The 18,798-nt window shown below is 47.1% G+C and overlaps 1 protein-coding gene across 1 annotated transcript; it reads right to left on the minus strand.

Moving 5' to 3' along the window:
* Positions 1-6,141: 6,141 nt before the first annotated feature.
* LOC132242537 (insulin-like growth factor 2 mRNA-binding protein 3) lies at positions 6,142-18,364 on the minus strand. The gene is made up of 3 exons (XM_059711276.1): positions 17,819-18,364; positions 16,509-16,569; positions 6,142-6,238 (listed from the first exon to the last, which is right to left on the minus strand). The coding sequence occupies exons 1-3, from the start codon at positions 17,991-17,993 to the stop codon at positions 6,142-6,144; spliced, it is 333 nt and encodes a 110-aa protein (XP_059567259.1). The 5' UTR covers positions 17,994-18,364.
* Positions 18,365-18,798: the final 434 nt, after the last annotated feature.

An 18,798-nucleotide genomic window follows, 5' to 3' on the forward strand; every position in this document is an offset into this window, starting at 1 on the left:
AAAGAAACAGGACAAAATTGTCCATGGAGGATATAGAGTTCAGAACCACACTTTTAAGGTCTCTCAAGAACTGTCTAGAAGCAGCCGATAAATGTAGTGAGATCCTCAAGAAATCTAATGAGACCCTCGATGTTATGATAAAGAACCAACTAGAAATTAAGCATACACGGACTGAAAAACGAATACTATACAGACTCCCAACAGCAGACCAGAGGAGCGCAAGAATCATGGCAAAGATTTGAAATGCAAAAAAGCAAAAAACACCCAACCTGAAAAGCAAAATGAAAAAAGAATCCGAAAATACGAAGATAGTGTTAAGGAGCCTCTGGGACAGCTTCAAGCGTACCAATCAGAATTACAGGGGTGTCAGAAGATGAGAGAGAGCAAGATATTGAAAACCTATTTGAAGAAATAATGACAGAAAACTTCCCCCACCCGGTGAGAGAAATAGACAGGTCCAGGAAGCACAGAGAACCCCAAACAAAAGGAATCCAAAGAGGACCACACCAAGACACATCATAATTAAAATGCCAAGAGCAAAAGACAAACAGAGACTCTTAAAAGCAGCAAGAGAAAGAAACTCAGTTACCTACAAGGGAGTACCCATACGACTGCCAGCGGATTTCTCAACAGAAACTTTGAAGGCCAGAAAGGAATGGCAAGAAATATTCAAAGTGATGAATAGCAAGAACCTACAACCAAGATTACTTTATCCAGCAAAGCTATCATTCAGAACTGAAGGTCAGATAAAGAGCTTCACAGATAAGAAAAAGCTAAAGGAGTTCATTACCACCAAACCAGCATTATATGAAATGCTGAAAGGTATTCTTTAGGAAGAGGAAGAAGAAAAAGGAACTCTTACCATTTGCCACAGCATGGATGGAACTGGAGAGCGGATAAATACCACATGATCTCACTCATTTGTGGAATATAATGAACAACATAAACTGATGAACAAGGACTGATCCAGAGATGGAGAGGCATTGATTGGACTGTCGGGCCTTGGAGGGAAGGTAGGGGACGGTAGGGGTAAGGGGGAAAGATCAACCAAAGGACTTATATGCAAGCATATAGGCCTAACCGATGGACACGGACAACGGGGGGGGGGGGGGGGGGAGGGCATGAGTTGGGGGGGGTAGGGGGCAATGTGGGGATAAGGACACATATGTAATATCTTAATCAATAAAAAATATATTGCCGAAACCGCTTTGGCTCAGTGGATAGAGCGTCGGCCTGGGGACTGAGGGGTCCTGGGTTCGATTCCGGTCAAGGGCATGTGCCTGGGTTGCGGGCATATCCCCAGTGGGGGATGTGCAGGAGGCAGCTGATCGATGTTTCTCTCTCATCGATGTTTCTGGCTCTCTGTCTCTCTCCCTTCCTCTCTGTAAAAAATCAATAAAATATATTTAAAATATATATATATATATCTACACTAATAAAAGAGAAAAATGGTAATTGGCGTACGGCGATACCCTTTTCATTGGCTAATCAGGGCTATATGCAAATTAACTGCCAACTAAGATTGGCAGTTAACTGCCAACAAGATGGCGGTTAATTTGCATATGTAGGCACAATGCAGGGAGGCGAAAGGGAAAGCAGGAAGAAGCCCCCTGCCACTGACAGTGATCAGAAACCCAGCGGGGAGCTAAGAGCTGGGGGGCAGGGCAAAGGCGGCCCTGGGGCTGCCTTTACCCTGCCCCCCAGTCATGATCAGAGAATCAGGTGCCTTTTCCTCCCTGGCCAGTGATAGCAGGAAGTAGGGGTGGAGCCAGTGATGGGAGCTGGGCACGGTCGAAGCTGGCAGTCCCAGGAGTTAGGGGCCCCTTGCCTGGGCCTAAAGCGGAGCCCACGATCGTGGGGCCGCTGCAGCTGTGGGTCCCCGCTGCCCGGGCCAGACGCCTCAGCCAGAGGCATCCTGCAGGAGCAGGGGCGGAGCCCGCGGGCGATCGCTGCGCCCCACCCCCCCCCCCCGGCTGCCACTGCAGGTTCCCGCTGCTCGGGCCGGACGCCTAGGCCAGAGGCATCAGGCCTGGGCAAGGGTTCGATCCTGTGATTGGAGGGTGATTGGGGTCAACGCCTGAGGGCTCCCAGTATGTGAGAGGAGGCAGGCTGGGCTGAGGGACACTCCCCCCCCCCCCCCCCGCCACACACCCAGTGCACGAATTTCGTGCACCGGGCCCCTAGTATATATATATATATATATATATATATTTTAAAAAAAAGAAAAAATGAATTCAGCTGTCTTTCAGGCCAAACAGTAAAGAAATTTGCAAAAATGTAAAACAATTCCACTTTTCTGATTTTTGTTTTGGCTTTAGAACGGGTGTTGTGTTTTCTGTATTTTGTGTTTTTGTTTTTCAAAAATCTTATGTTAGTACTAGCTGGTTTAGCTCAGCAGATAGAGTGTCAGCCTTCGGACTGAAGAGTCCCATGTTCGATTCCAGTCTAGGGCACATGCTCAAGTTGCAGGCTCAATCCCCAGAAGGAGGCATGCAGGAGGCAGCCGATCAATAATTCTCTCTTATTGATATTTTTTTCTCTCTCTCTCTCACACTTCTTCTCTGAAATCAAGAAAATGTATTTTTTTTTTTAAATTGTTGCCCTAACTGGTTTGGCTCAGTGGTTAGAGGATAGAGCATCAGCCTGTGGACTGAAGTGTCCCGGGTTCGATTCCAGTCAAGGCACATGCCCAGGTTGCGGGCTCAAACTCCAGTAGAGTGTGTGCAGGAGGCAGCTGATCAATGATTCCCTCTCATCACTGATGCTTCTATCTCTCTCTCCCTCTCCCTTCCTCTCTGAAATCAACAAAAATCTATTTTAAAAAATTACTAAAAAAAAATAAATAAATACTATGGTAGGTTAATCTGCCCATTTTCAAAAAAATCTTATGTTAACATGAAATGAGTTTTATTGTAGTTATTTATTTTAAAATAGTTTTAAACATTTTTTTATCCTCGCCTGAGGATATGTGTGTGTTTTTTTAGTTGATTCCTAGAGAGAGAGAAAGGGAGAGGGAGAAACATTGATATGAGAAACATCAATAGGTTGTCTCCCCTACACGCCCCAATCAGGGATCAAACCCACAACCTTTTGGTGTACAGGACAATGCTCCCAACCGAGCCACCAGACCAGTGCTAAATATTATTTGGTTAACTGCTAATTAAATATAGATCAATTAAAAAGAAACAACACAAAAGCTCTTTGGGAGTCCAAAGTTTTTAAGTGTAAAAAGAGTAAAAAAAAAAAAAAAAAAACACAAAGTTTGAGAACCATTACAATAGGGTATAAAACCAAAGATCTTCCATTAGCCTCTTTCTTCCTCAATCAGTTCCCTTTTGTAGAGATAACCAGGCTTTTCCTTGGATAACCTTCCAGACCTTTTTCTGTTTTTCAACAGACATGTACAGCTGAAATGGTTTTCCCCCAAAATGCCTATCTTTTTAAAGAGCTATCCCATAACTTGCTTTTCAATTTGCTCTTCCCCACATCCTCTCATATACTAGTAAATTAATATCATTCTTTAAAACTGACACACAATCCATCACAGTATACTTTGTTAAAATATGGTATATTTTCTTTGGATGGACACTTGTTATTTCCAATTTTCTACTAAACAATACTGCAAAAAAAAGTCTTTTGCCAATTTCTATTGCTTTATAATAGAAATTGCCAGAAGAGCCCTCGCTGGTTTGGCTCAGTGGATAGAGTGTCAGCCTGCAGACTGAAGGGTCCCAGGATTAATTCCGGTCAAGGGCACGTGCCTGAGTTGCAGGCTTGATCCCCAGCAGGGGGCGTGCAGGAGGCAGCCAATCAATGATTCTCTCTCATCATTGATGTTTCTATCTCTCTCTCACTCTCCCTTCCTCTCTGAAATCAATAAAAATATATTTTAAAAAAAAAGAAGAAGAAATTGCCAGAAGAAAAACATTAAGCAGGCCTAAAAGAGACTGTTTAACATTACTTCAAAGTGCTTTTAAGGGCAAAGTGAAAGATGAAAAGAGGTTCTGGGTAGCTTCCTCCTTTTCAAAAACCTACATTTTTTAAAAGTTTTTTTTTTATGTATGTTTTTATTTCTTTTTAGAGAGAGAGGAACGGAGAGGGAGAGAGAGGGGAACATCAACTGCCTCCTGCATGATCAAGCCCAAACACCATGGGCACATGCCGTGACGGGGAATCGAACCAGCAACCTCTCAGTGCATGGGGCAATGCTCAACCAACTGAGCCACACCAGCCAGGGCCACAAATCTACCTTCTGAAGCTCAAAAATTGGTAACTGCAAAATGTCCCAGACAGGCAAATTAAGGCTAGGGATCCCCTTTGCTTGGAAAGTAGACCATGTGAAAGTTCCAGGTTACCTGTATACCTGTTAAAATGTAATGATTGATGCAATAAAACCTACACGTTTATCTGCGTGTACTATGGACTACTACCCAGAGACCTTTTACAAAGCCCTGTGTGGGGATTTCGAGCTTTTACCATATTACTGATTAAAACGATGCTACAGACTGCACAAAACCATGAGGACGGAGTTGTTTTCCATGACACTAGAAGAGCATTCACACTAAGTTCTAACAGGCACTGCCAATAAAGGCATGCCAAGAGGTCTCTGACAATTTGCTCTCTAGCTGTCCGAGTGTCCATTCCTTCACACTCTTGCCAACACCAGACAGTATCAACTTTATTCACTTTTCCCAATTGGCATTTTTCTAACAACTAGTAAGACTGAGTATCTTTTCCTAAGTAGATTGGCTTTTAAAATATCCCCTCTGAACTGCCACTTCTTACTGCCTGAACGTTTTTATACTGTATTGTCCTCCTCTGTCTGCACTTAACAGTAATTCTTTACCCCCTCATCCTTTTTTTTTAACAGTATGATCTCCCTTAAGATAATTTCAAAACTAGACCCGTTTTAGGGATCCTAAGACCTACACATCTAAACATAAAGTACAAATTCTTAACTGACAACGCATAACCTATATTCCACAAGCAAACGTGAAACATCCCCATGTACCTGTGCATATGAGACAATCCATGGGCTTACACAGGAAGAGATATACTTACCTCTTATTTCCAACTGCCACACATAAACACACAAGCTTATTAATCTGAGACAATACCCTACAGGTGCCAGATACTTCCAGAAGTCCTTTCCACACATAATCATTTAGCTCTCAACAGCCTTGTGCAGGTTTTATGGCCCCTATTTATAGATCAACTGAGAGGCTCAGAGAGTTTAACTAGTTTGCCCAGGATCAAGGAGCTGAGCAACTGAGGTCTAGGATTCCCAGCAAGATGCCACTGGCCCGCCCTGTCCCTGTGCTGCACGCACGGCTGCCCCTAATTCTGCTGTTTAACTGTGTGCACACAGACGTGTCTGCCTCGTTTTCTCCAAAGGTTCATTACTTCATTTAAGAGGCATAATAAAAATCAAATAACCCCAGGTGCTTTAATCATCACTACCAATGACTGTCTTGTCATAGCGGACCTTAAAAAAAACAACACAGGCTCAGTCAGCCTCGGGGCAGGGTTCCTTAGTCCTCTCACAGCTCACCCTCATTACCCTGCAGGGGAGTATCCTGGGGACAGCTCTACACCCCATAGGAGGTTTTTGGGGCACAGCAGTTCCCATGAAGCACTTAAGAGGTACAAGCAGTTCAACGATCTCTGGTGAGCAGACCCCAAAACTAACACAGGCATGAAGTCTTGCATGATAATCCCAAATAACCATCTGCCAAATTAAACAGACTGAGCCCCTTAAGTTAAGCACATGAAAAATCAGAATAATGCACACCGTCACTCCTCAAGCACACAGGCTGCTCTTGCATTGCCCCTCCAGGCTCAGCTTCAACCACTACCCTCTCACAGTTGAGCCTCTCTAATCCCAAACAGCTCATAGTTCCCCCACACACCAGGATATTTCACACCAACATGCCTTCCTCCTGCTGTCCCTTCTGCCTTTTCCATCCCCAATGCACATATAGGTTAGCCTGTATGCTGCACATCCCTCTCTGAACCTCTCCCTGCCGACTTACCAACACTCACCTCAGCCTGATGCCCCTCCTGTGTTCTGGGCATACCAGGTACCCCAAGCCACATTTGCAATTTCTCTTTACCTGCAGAGATATTAATCCACCTTCAGGATCACTGCAGCACAGCGAGAGTCTGAGACAGAACAAAGTGAAAGCCACCACACTTCACTTCTTCAAAGCAAGTATCTAATTCTTCTAGCTCCTGAAACCTAGACAGAATGGATTAGGGGCACAAATGTTCCATCTATGTTTGCTAAACTAAAAATTATATAAGCCATAGGGAATGAAACTCAAAAAATGCAGAAACGGGTAAACTAGCACTCCCCAAAATATGGAAATAACGATTTTCAACCACACTTATCTCTCCAAAGAAAAGGCAAGGGCTTCTTTATTTTGGAAAGAACAGCTGACTTTTTTAAAAACTGACATTTGAGGACCACTGGGGAGACCGCCATCACTTCTCAGTTTTAGCATCACCGCCTCTTAATTTCACTCTCCAATCATCATCTGGCCGAAACCGGTTTGGCTCAGTGGATAGAGCGTCGGCCTGCGGACTGAAAGGTCCCAGGTTCGATTCCGGTCAAGGGCATGTACCTGGGTTGCGGGCATATCCCCGGTGGGAGATGTGCAGGAGGCAGCTGATCGATGTTTCTCCCTCATCAATGTTTCTAACTCTCTATCTCTCTCCCTTCCTCTCTGTAAAAAATCAATAAAATTAAAAAAAAAAAAATCATCATCTGCCCAGCTAAAGTGGCAAGCTGAGCAGCATTTTGTTTAGGAAACTAATTTTTAATCCAATTTAACCTCAAAGTATGATTTAGTAAAGTTTCCAGTGCAAGAAAATACTATTAGTTTCTGAGGTAAGATCCCAAATTCAAGGTGCTAAGTATGGGAGAATATAAGCCCAAGCTATTCGAGCCAGAAGTTATCAAAACTAAAACATTCTGGCTTTTTATTTAATTTTTACATACAAGGGGCACAAATGAATCGGGACCTAGATTTGTTAGAGTTAGAGCAACACCCATTGTAGAAAGATTAAGATGCTTCTCCATGCTCGAAAAGACAGTTTTTAACCAAACTGTCTCACTGCCCACTTCACTGAAAACAGCTCTCGTTGATCGAATTATGACTAACCATGTCAATATATGCTAACTTAGTGTTTGGGGCAGAACACTTTCAAATTTAAATGTGCAGGTCTTTTGACATAGCAATTCCTAGTATAAGAATTTGCCTTATAAAAATATATAACCAAGAGTCCTATTACACACATATAAATATCCCGGACTGAAATTACTATGAAAAGAACAAACTGTTACACACCTATGCTGAACAATGCATCTGTTAAATTGTTGTGCCTATGCTGAAGAGTCTTCAGGATACATAATTTAGTACAAGCACTAATTATATAAACAGAATGATTTCATTATTAAATTAAAAAGGGTTTGTGGAAACATGCAAAGAAGAATTTCTGGAAAATAATACACCCAGGTATCAGCTGTAAGACCAAGAAATACATGGGCATAGGGAGGATTGTAAAACACGTATGTTCACATTTTAATTCATGTGGTTTGAATTAATTTGAATGTATACATATGTAAGAACTCATATGCTGTTTACTTAATAATCATACACTCTATTGAATCTAGGTTATACCTTCCTTTAAAAAAATTAATACATGCTCAGTGAAAATAAAGATTTCTACGTATGTCAGTCCACATCCCAAATCAGAACAAAGATTGTCCATATTCTGTTACCACCAAATGTAATCTACTTCCAGCCTTTGCACTCGAATCTCAAGGGGGAAAATACAACAGCTGCCCCTGGAGTGGCTACTAAGTGATAATGTTTTGATGCTTTACCCACCTTGTGCCCAGGAACCTGAGGCGCCGTTTTCATCCTAAGCTGCCCAGACCGCGATTTCCTCGTCCTTACACAACACCGTGCATTCAGAACAAGGAATTGGGATTCAAACCCAGATCTAAGACCTCATGTCCCACATTCTTCTGGCTGTACCTTTCAGTTCAACAAGGGCACATGAGGCAAGCATCAGGGCTCCTAATCAAAGAGGTTTCCATACAACTCCTCCTTCCTACTCTCTCCTAATCCTTAACAATATCCCACATTTAAGAAACTTCCCCCAGCTGGTATGGCTCAGAACCTGGAGGTCACGGTTTGATTCCCAGCCAGGGCACAAGCCTGCATCACAGGCTCCATCCCCAGTAGGGGGAGTGCAAGAGGCAGCCGATCAATGATACTCTCTCATCATTGATGTTTCTAAGCCTCTCTCACGCTCCCTTCCTCTTTGAAATCAATGAAAATATATATATATGATTAAAAGAGACTTCCTCCTGCAAGCCAGGATCCTACTACTTTGGAAGCAGGCACCACAGCCTCCACTCCGGACACTGCTACCTCTTTTGTTATCTCCAACACATCACCTGCCTGAGATAAGCCTTGGCACCTGCCTCCCGATGCCTCTTCACTCCTCTCTCATCTCCTTATCCCCTCCAATTTTTCTGTATTAAGATGAAGCCACTAAAAATTACCTTAGAGGAAAAGTAGTCTCATTTTGTCTTAAGACAAGATGTCCAGATATTTTATAGTAAGTCCCAGGCTTCAGACTACCTGTGCCTGTCTTTTTCCTAGAGGAAGACAATAAATCAACCCTTCAAAGAAGCCAACTAAGATCTTTTTTCTTTGGAGAAAGCAAGAAACAGGACATCTCTGCTCTGACTTGCCATTGCACACATGATGGGGCTGCTGTGTACGCTACTTGGAGGACTTGACAACTGAACTGGGAGGCATGAAGGCTGGGCAGAGTCGTGGACCTGGAAACGGGGAACCCCAGTCACCTGCAGTGCTGTGGTCAAGCCACTCCTCCCAGGGCTTAACGGAGAACCCTTCAGTACAACTAATACCCCTAAAAGCTTCCACTGTGCTTTCCCATTTTTATTAGCTTTCCTTTTTTAAGTTAGGTGTTTAACATATTTTGAAAGTAGTACTCTATCAATCAAAGGACTTGCATAGACACAAATCCTATCTAATAAAGAGGGAATATGCTAATTGACCCTCACATCATCACAAAGATGGCGGCGCCCACAGCCAATAAAGAGGGAATATGATAATTGACTGCCCACCCTCAAAGATGGCGGCGCCCAGTCCCCTCAGCCCTGCCGGGGCGGCCATCCAAGGCCGGCCTCTGGAGTTCCCCGGTCCCCTCAGCCCCCCAGCCACCCAGGCCGCCAGAGGCTCAGGTGACCAGGGCCAGCTGAGGCTTGTGCTGCCGGCAGTGGCAGCAGGAGAGATGTCTGAGGCTTGTGCTGACGGCAGTGGCAGCAGCAGAGATGTGATGGGGCATCGCCTTCCCCTGATCGCCGGGTTGCCTCCTGCCCCTGAGGGCTCCCGGACTGTGGGAGGGGGTAGGCCTGGCTGAGGGAGCCCCCCCACCCCCCGTCTAGTGCATGAATTTTCATGCACCGGGCCTCTAGTAGTCTGTATAAAAGACTTACTCTGTCTCCAAATCAATTGCTCTAACACATCACCTAGTTTTGGTGACTATTGTGGCAAAAGACAGAATTCATAATTTGAAGACACGGTTACTTTATCAAGAACCAGATTTTTGGCGGACCGCGCGGCGCAGGCCGTGCGGGGGGGGGGGGGGGGGGGGGTGAGAAATGAAAAAAAAAAAAAAAAAAAGAACCAGATTTTTAAATACACAAAAATGAGGGAACTTGGGGTACTTACAAAAGGTTTCTTGTTTTTCTTACAGCTAGCACTTTATGAATAAAATGAAAGGAATGCTTTACTTATTCCAAGATCCTAAAATAAAGTGATTAGAGTATTTTAAACTTAGCCTGTGATGTCCCTAAGTGTTTTGCCCAATAGTTTCAACCTTGGCTTGTCAAATATTCAAGTATACAGACAACCACATGGAAGCAGTGGACTTGGTCTCCACTGTTTTAAAACCTAACACAGATTCAGAAGATTCTCCGCATGCACATTAATAAAAAGCAGAATGAATTGTCTGTAAGAAAGTAGAATTACAGTCACCAGAAGTATTGAGACAGATGTCAGAGGGTAGGGTCCACTGTCACAAACAAGTCTTGTCCATTCAACAAGAGGACCTGGCCCAGCTGGCATGACCAATGGTTGAACATCGACCGATGAGCCAGGAGGTTGTGGAATCGGGAGGTTCCGGGAACGGGTCAGGGTACATGCCCAGGTTTCCGGCTCGATAGTCAGTGTGGATCCTGCGGGGGGCAGTGGGTCGATGATTCCCTCTCATCACTGATGTTTCTATCCCTCTCTCCCTCTCCCTTCCTCTCTGAAATCAATAAAAATATTAAAAAAAAAAAAGGTAGACAGTCTAGCCCTGACTGAGTGGCTCAGTTGAATCATACCATGCACCTAAAGGCTGTGGTTCAATTCACAGTCAAAGCACATACCCAGGTTGTAGGTTTGATCCCTAGTTGGAGTACGGGTGGCAATGGATTGATATTTCTCATTCACATCAATGTTTCTCTCCTCGCCCCCCCTCCCCGCCCCCCTGCCTTCTCCTCTCTCTCTAAAAAAAAAAAATCAATGAAAACATATCTTCAGGTCAGAATTTAAAAAAAAAAAAAAAAAAAAGAGGTAGAGTGTATTTCCATATCCCCCTTGAATCAGTGCTGGCCTTGTGACTTGCCTTGATCAGTAGAATGGGATAAAAATACTAGTATGCGCCGAAACCGGTTTGGCTCAGTGGATAGAGCGTCAGCCTGCGGACTGAAAGGTCCCAGGTTTGATTCCGGTCAAGGGCATGTACCTGGGTTGCGGGCACTTCCCCAGTGGGGGATGTGCAGGAGGCAGCTGATCGATGTTTCTCTCTCATCGATGTTTCTAACCCTCTATCTCGCTCCCTTCCTCTCTGTAAAAAATCAATAAAATATATTTTAAAAAAAAATACTAGTATGCTAATTCTAGGCCCTCCCTTTAAGAGGCCTCGGAGCTTCTGCTTTCACTTGGGGTAGCCAGCTACAGTCTACTACCAAGTGATGAGATACCATGTGGAGGAAGGTCAGGAGGACAGGCACCAAGAGGCCAAGCAGGTGAGTGAAGCTTTCTTGAACTTTTTCACCCAGCTTACTAACTAACCCAAAATGACACCAAGTGAAACAGAATCAACCACCGAACAGACCCACAGTGTCATGAGGAAGAATAACTTGTTGTTTTGAGCTGCTACTTTGTGGTGGTTTGTTATAAATCAACTTCCTAAACAATTAAGTGACAATGCCAGATATTCTGAGGATTTATGCCTCTTTCAGCTTATAGTTCAATTAGAGTCCTCAAAGAATAGTTCTATAATAATTTCAGACAATTTCCTAATCAAGTTAAATGGTCTCAGGATAATTTTCTAAAATACATAATTGGTATACTATGTGTTCCCCTTCAGGGCAACAAAATCCACATAGTATATTAAAATTTATAACTCTGTTTATTTACCAATACTGAGCACTTGCCAAACAGTGAGTTAAGAGCATGAGAAATTATACCCTCAATTTTAAGAGAGCTCTGAATACTATGTTTGCAACCAGCTTTCAAGCAAAACCCTGGCAGTCCAAGCCAATTTTTTAAACATCAGGTTTATGGGGCAGAAATCCTAACAAAAAATGCCAAGCCTACCCTACCCGTTGGTCACTGCTACCACACTGCCACCTCCTGTCTTATGACTCCAGGAGTTTGAATCAGAGGCAAGAGTCGATAAAAGAAACTCAGCTAAGAATAGCGCAGCCTCTCCCCCTCCTCTCAGACCAAACCAACCACCAAAGTTACTCAATGGATAATTCATACCGTTCAGAAGTATTACTAGAAAAGTTGTTGTCTTAATGCTGCTAAAGACGATTACAACGGAGTTGCCTTAAGTGTATGTATCAAGGTGGCTCGACAGCTTCACTTTCATACAAAATGCCAGACCTCTAAGGTAACTGCAGTGATGTGGCTCATAAAAGAATTTCACAGTATGGCACAGATCATTTCCCTCTTGCTGACGGCGTGAAAGAGGTGCCCGTGCAAAAGCAACTGAGCTACCACCAAGTTACAGGCAAGAAATACAAGTCAAGTTTCTTACAGGGGAAACCTCGGAGCTCTGCAATTCCAGAAGATATGCTTACTTCTTAGCTGGTAATTCATTTCCCTCCAGAAGAATGACAAATCGGAACAAAATATGCCCCTTGTTAGTTTATTAATGACATTTGGCAGGAACAGATCATGTAAGTGATCACACAAGTCCAAAGGAAAGTCACCAACACAAACCAAGATGCTCAATTCCCACTGGCTCCAGGCACATGTCATGCTTCTCTTACGTCTTCCTTACTACTGTGGACAGCCACGCACAGCACTTCAACATTTTTTTTTTTTTGTATAAATTCCAATAAGGCCAAAGTACGAAATCTTTTAAACACTTCCAAATTGTTTTGAGAAAACAGGTTGATATCAAGAAAAATGTCTTTGGCTGCCCTAACTGGTTTGGCTCAGCGGATAGAGCGTTGGCCTGCGGACTCAAGGGTCCCAGGTTCGATTCCGGTCAAGGGCATGTACCTGGGTTGCAGGGCACATTCCCAGTAGGGGGTGTGCAGGAAGCAGCTGATCAATGTTTCTCTCTCATCCATGTTTCTAACTCTCTATTCCTCTCCCTTCCTCTCTGTAAGAAAAAAAATCAGTAAAATATATATATTTTTTTAAAATGTCTTTGGCTACCACCACTTAAGCAGCCATGCATTACTGATCTTAAACTGAGCGCTCCAAAGATAGCCCTGCTTACGATTCTTTTCCAAAAGTTTCCTACATGTGTGAGAAATCTCCCTGATTCACAAGATTCACCTGTACCAGTCTGCTAAGCAAGAAGCAGCATTGCCATCCACACCTATGTTTAAATGGTCAGCATTAAAAGCAGCTTTGTTGTCCTGAAACAACAGGGTCATCATATGCCCTGGCTAGTGGGCACACGGCTGGCCACAGCATCAACCTATTCTATACTGAACAGCTATTAAAATGAAGCACTAGCTTTTAAATAGTCAGTTAAAGTAAGATGCACTTAAAACCCCAGTAATTTTTATACATGCTCTGTCTATCCAATTTACATGTTAAGCACTAGATTCTAAAATGCAAATGAGTTGTTCATTTATTTTTAAGGAAACAAAACAAAAGAGATTTGAGCTTAGGCACTGCAGTCTGTCTTAACGAATTCTGCCTGGAAAAAAAAAATATTAACACTATAATATCCTACTATTTTTGCTCCTTTGTTCAAATATATATTTGGTTACATATTCTGATCAGTATGTCCTAACAGCTAAACCATGAGGACGTTTAAGCTATAAAACTCTGAAAATATTTAAAAATTTTCATAATTTAAAAAAGTAATGGAAAATGAAGTAAAACCACCACTCTCTCAGTTCCCCAGTGTCAGCGACTTTCCTGGTCTCTCTCCCATGCCCAATAGCCCACAATGTAACAACAACAAAATCAGTGCTATTTACATAGGGGCACATACAAGGTCCCACAAAGATACCAGCACTCTTCCCAACCAAACTCAGCTACTCTCCCAAAGTCCCAACGATTTTCACACCCACCCTTAACTTAAACTTTACCCTCAAGTGGGAGGGGGGTGGTTAAGCTTATGCCTCAGAGTGAAGTCAAGTCTTCATGTGCTGTTTCTTTTATATTAGGAACAGAAAGTGCAACACTATCACCAATATTCAGTGCAATCCTCTTCATTCTGGACGAGGGAACCTCAAGCTCTGTGAAGTGCTGCTATAATCTTCCCCAATGGAGGGGTATCTGAATGCAGATAAGCAACATTCCTTCCACATTCCCTTGAGACTTCGGTAATCAGGAGCTAAGCTTGGTCTGAAACAAATTCAACAATACCCCTTCCTGAAAGGGTCCCCGCCCAGCTCTGCTCCCAGTCAGAGTTAGGCCAGGCTGCCAAGCATCAAATCACTTCCTAGGCCTGCTCCCCTGTTTTAGTCGCTGCAAGCCCATTCATCCATCTCAGAGTGCTGCCATAAGCATTCTTCAGCACAGAGCTCCCGACATGCCTTGCACAGCAGGTATAAAGGTCACCGCAGCATATGTGGGTGTGCCTGCCTCAGATGCCTACATGATGATGGGATGGAATGCAATGACTGCTAAGCACAAAGAACTCCACCCAGAAGTCCAGCAGGCTCACTTGGCAAGGATTGGTCTGTGGCATTCAACCCTCTGTCACCAGTACCACCTCTTGACCTGCTGTAGGTGCTGGTCATGTGGATCACCAGGGTTCCTTCTTCTGCCCTCTCCAAAGCCCATTCAAATAAGGGAAACTGCATCACATCTCCAAGGTTCCGTTAAAACAAAATTGTAATATGAATTTCCAGAACATTTCTCTAAGAAAATCCCCAAAAAGAAAGCTCTACTTTTGTTTTTAGCCATTTCAATATAAACAAAGGAGTTACTTGATTATTCTCTAAATGAGTAAAAAGTTGTCTCCAATAGGCTATTTGTCTTGCTAGAAAGTTAGTATCATTTAAAGTCCTGAGCAGTTTAATCTACATTGTTCATAAAATGAAGCTTCCATTGATAAATACTTGCTGCCACTGGTAACATTATACCTTATGTGCTTTCCTAAAGAGGAACCTGCTCATTATAAAGTAACAAGTAACTAAGTTATGTTTTTAGGTTGAGCAAAGCCTTGATGAGGCAGTTCTTACCAGATGTTTTAAGTTTAATTCCCTACACATGGGGAGAAATTAACACCAGGTTGGAAAGGAAAATCAGCAGAGTGAGATAAAGTAACTGGCATTTGCGTTAAGGTCAATGAATTGTACCTGAGAAACACAAGACAATGTTTACATTTAGGAACTCTCAAATGTTAAAATGCCAATCCTTCAACAGAACTATTGCTTTTTTAAATTTATTCAATATTTAAAGAAAATTAAGACACATTGGCTAAACACAAAACCAATTAGAATTTGCAGAAATGTGCTTACATCCCCCCCAGGTAAACAATTCAGACTATGCCTTTAAACTTCTTTTTAAGGAGATATGACTTCGTGCAGAATTTTTCAATTCCTACAAACCTGAGATCCGTTTAGATACTTTCCACTATACATTCTATTATTTTAGTAAAATTTTTTTTTACAGAATTCCATCCTATTATATGAAATTATTTGACCCCCTACAGAAATTCCCAACTAAAACTAAATCTCCCCGGTCACACAAATCTCTTTTCAACTATCCTAATGAAAATTAAGTACACGAACAAGAGAAATCCACAAAAATCCAAACCCACTTGCTAACAAAAACACGATTTGTGAAAATGCTTTACCTGGAAGAGAGCTCAATCTAGAAACAGGCACACAGTGACATTTTATGCAGCCATCTCTCTCTCTGCACAGCAACAGGGAAGTACACAGCAAACCCTCCTGCCCTCTAGCACCCACACTATCACCAATGCCTAACCGGACACAAACAGTCCTCGTTTACATTAACTTCCAGGTTACTACTTAGCCCTGTTGGGAGTGGGGAGGTGGGAGGGGAAAGCGCACAAACCCTAACCCCACCTTGCGAAACCCAGAAAGGCACACATGGGCCAGCCCCAGCACCTCTTCAGAGTTACAGAGCGGCGATAAGGGCCTGATCTTGAGAAAGGAGCCATTTCTCCAAAATACTCCAGAAGTACAAACACAGCCTCCAAACATTCTATAAAATGACACACAACACATGCTCTCCCAAAAGTGCAATCTCCTTGCTACAGCAGCCCAAATCTTGGGACTTCATGATCTCTTGGTGGTTATTTATAAGCAAAAATATTTTTAAAGGGGGCGGGGGGAGGAGAAGCAGGAGACAAAGGCGGGTTTGCAGAAACCTGTGTACCTCCGGAATGACTGAAAGGCGCTTCTGGGCAGGAGAAGGCCAGGCGGTCGTTCCCTCACGTGTTCCAATCCCCGCTGGCCAGCTAACAGGGTACAAGGTAATGTCTCTCCTCTCGGCCTGGCAGCCACAACTCGGGACAGAAAAGGAAAGGCACGCCACACCCACGGGTGTCCACAGCTGCTTTGCCTATCCCGTACTTATAAGTAGGACGGGGGTGGGGGGTTGGGGGGGAGGGTCGCCCATTGCTTCCTAAGTCCTACAGATTCCCCAAAACTGCCCGCAGAGGCTGGTTTCCTGAGGTTGCAACTTGAACTGCTCTGCTGGGGAGGACTCAGTTATGAGAGCTCCCGGCAGACACTTGTACACCAATAACGCCGAGTGCCAGGGGCCGCCGGCGAGCCCTCTCCTCTCCGCAGCATTACCCACGCGCGCACCTGCCACCCACTGAAATGCAATGGGAAGGACGCCGAGCCATCAAGCAGCCCAATAAACGCTAAGAGGAAAAGTTGTCTTCAGCTGTGTGGGCGGCCTGCCCTCCCAATAATGGGGAGAGGAGAGAATCCACGAGAACATAATAAACGGGCTCACCTTTGCCTTTTGGGGACCGAGTGCTCCACTTCCAGGAGTTTTCCGTGCAGCTCCACTTTACCTGCGGACACACAAGGCGGGGAGACGGTTGGCGGGGGGAGCGGCTCCCCCAGCCCCGAGGACCCTAAGCGGCGACACAAGGGGCTCCCTCGGACCCCACGGGCCCCCGACGCGGCTCCAGGCCGAGAGGGAAGCCCCGCACCGCGCGAGGGGGACGCCGTCACTTCCAGGCGGGTGGGGAGGCGAGTCCACGGGCGGCCCCACCGCTGGGGTCACAGTCTGCGCCCCCGCTGGCCTCTCCCGCCCACCTACGGGGGTCACCGACCCCACGACACTCGCGGGACCGCCGCGGCGCCCCCGCCCTCCCCTCCCGCGAGACAAACTCGGGGGAGGGGGCGCCCGGGCCCTGCGCCCCGGCTCATGCCCAGGCCCGCGCGGAGCAGGGAGCGGCGGGAAGGGCTGGAGGATACAGGGTGGGCGCGGGGAGAGCAAACGCCGGCGGCGCAGCCCAGCCCGGGACGGACGGCGCGGCCCCAGCCCCACCGCGGGGCGCGGGCTCCCGGAGCCGGAGCGCAGCCTTCCCGGGGGCGCTCCCGCCGCGCCCCGCCGACCCCGCGGCCGCAGGTCCCTCCCGGGCGATCCCCGCCCGCCCACCTGCCCGCCGGGCTTGTGGGTCGCCGGGAGGTGGACCCGGGGACCCAGGTCACACTCGCCGCCGATGCGGGGCAGCCGTGCGGGGCACCAGCCCCGGCCGCACTCCGCGGAGGGGTCGGGGCCACTCCGCGCTCCCCCGTTGGGGTCCGGGAGAACCCCGCGCCGTGAGTCGTGAGAAGAGGAAGAAGGAAGCGGGCCTTTCGCGCTCGGCCCCCGAGGCCCAGCGTGCGGGAGCCGGGAGCACGCGCCCGGCCGGGCGGGGCGCCGACAGAGCGCTGGTCCCGCACCGGCGGGCGGGCGCGCGCCCCTCCCCCGGCCCCTCGCCCCGCTCCGCCGCGGTCCCCCGGCCCCTCGGAGCCCGCGCCCGGGCTTCCTGACAGCGCGACCGCCCTGAGCCCGCAGAGCCCGGCGGGGGAAGGGGAGCCGGGGGGGGGGGGGCGGGTCGGAGTCCACGCTGGGGAAGCACCGGGGACCCCACGCGTGTGGGCCCCGGCCTCGGGCCCTCTCCCCGCCTCGCGCGGGCCTGGGCCCTGCGTGCACGAGCCGGTGGCAGCGCGGGCCTGGCTCCTGGCTCCCGGCTCCGGGCTCCGGGCCCCCGACCCGCAGGCCCGGCGGGCGGAGGCGCGGGGCGGGCGTGGGGCCAGGCCGGGGCCCACCTGAAAGCGCCTCGATGGCCTTGAGGGCCCAGCTCTCGTCCGGACAGTCCACGAAGGCGTAGCCGGTCTTGACCAGGAAGGGTCCGGACGCCGGGATCTGGGCGTCCTTGAACACACTTTCCAGGTCCGCGGGCGCGGCGCTCTCGCTGAGGTTCCCGATATACAGTTTGTTCATCGTGAAGAGTGGTTGTTTCTTTTTTAAAAAAAAAAATTATGAGGAAAAACGGAAAAATTACCCCCCCCCCCCGTGATGGCTTGCTCCGGCGGGTTTTGTTCCCCCTCGTCTTCTCGCCGTTTAAACGCACAAACGCAGTAGGAACCGAGCACCGGGACGAGGAGGGGAAAATCAGATCCGAAGGTTGTTTTTCCTCTTCTGGGTATTAAAAAAAAAAAAAAAGCGAACAGAAAAAGCCTTCCTGCAACCCAAACGCATCGACGAGTCTGGCGAACTCGGAGGAGGAGGCGGGACCAGCGAGCGAGAGGAGGGGAGAGGCAGGAGGAGGGGAAACTACTTTTTGTCTCTTCCTCCCCGGCCCCGCGCCCGGCCGGCGGACGGTGGAAATATCACCCTCGGCGCGCAGGCACCGCCTCCCCGAGCGGCCCGCGGGGCGACGGCGGGAGGCGGCCGGGGAGGGACGGACGGAGGGAGGGAAGGAGGGAGGGGGAGGCGCAGGAGGCGGAAAGGATCCGCTCCGAGTGTCCGGCTTTTTGAATGAGCCACGTGTTCAAACTACAAATCAACGTCTCACGTGAGGAATCCCAGCGCCTCAATTAGAGTGGGTTTCGGGTGGGGAGAGGGGGGAGAGGGGGAGGGGAGGGGGGAGGAGGCCGGGGGAGGGACCCCGAGAAGCGGGGGGAGGGGGAGGAGGAGGAGGAGGAAGGAGGAACGCTGCGGGAGCGGCGGGCGGAGCGCGGAGGGGACCCGCGGCGGCAGCCGATGCCGCCCCGAGTTTAGAAAGGGTTATCTGGTCGGGGCGGGG

This window comes from Myotis daubentonii, chromosome 10 (genome assembly GCF_963259705.1).
Source record: "Myotis daubentonii chromosome 10, mMyoDau2.1, whole genome shotgun sequence".
In the NCBI taxonomy this organism is placed as follows: domain Eukaryota; kingdom Metazoa; phylum Chordata; class Mammalia; order Chiroptera; family Vespertilionidae; genus Myotis; species Myotis daubentonii.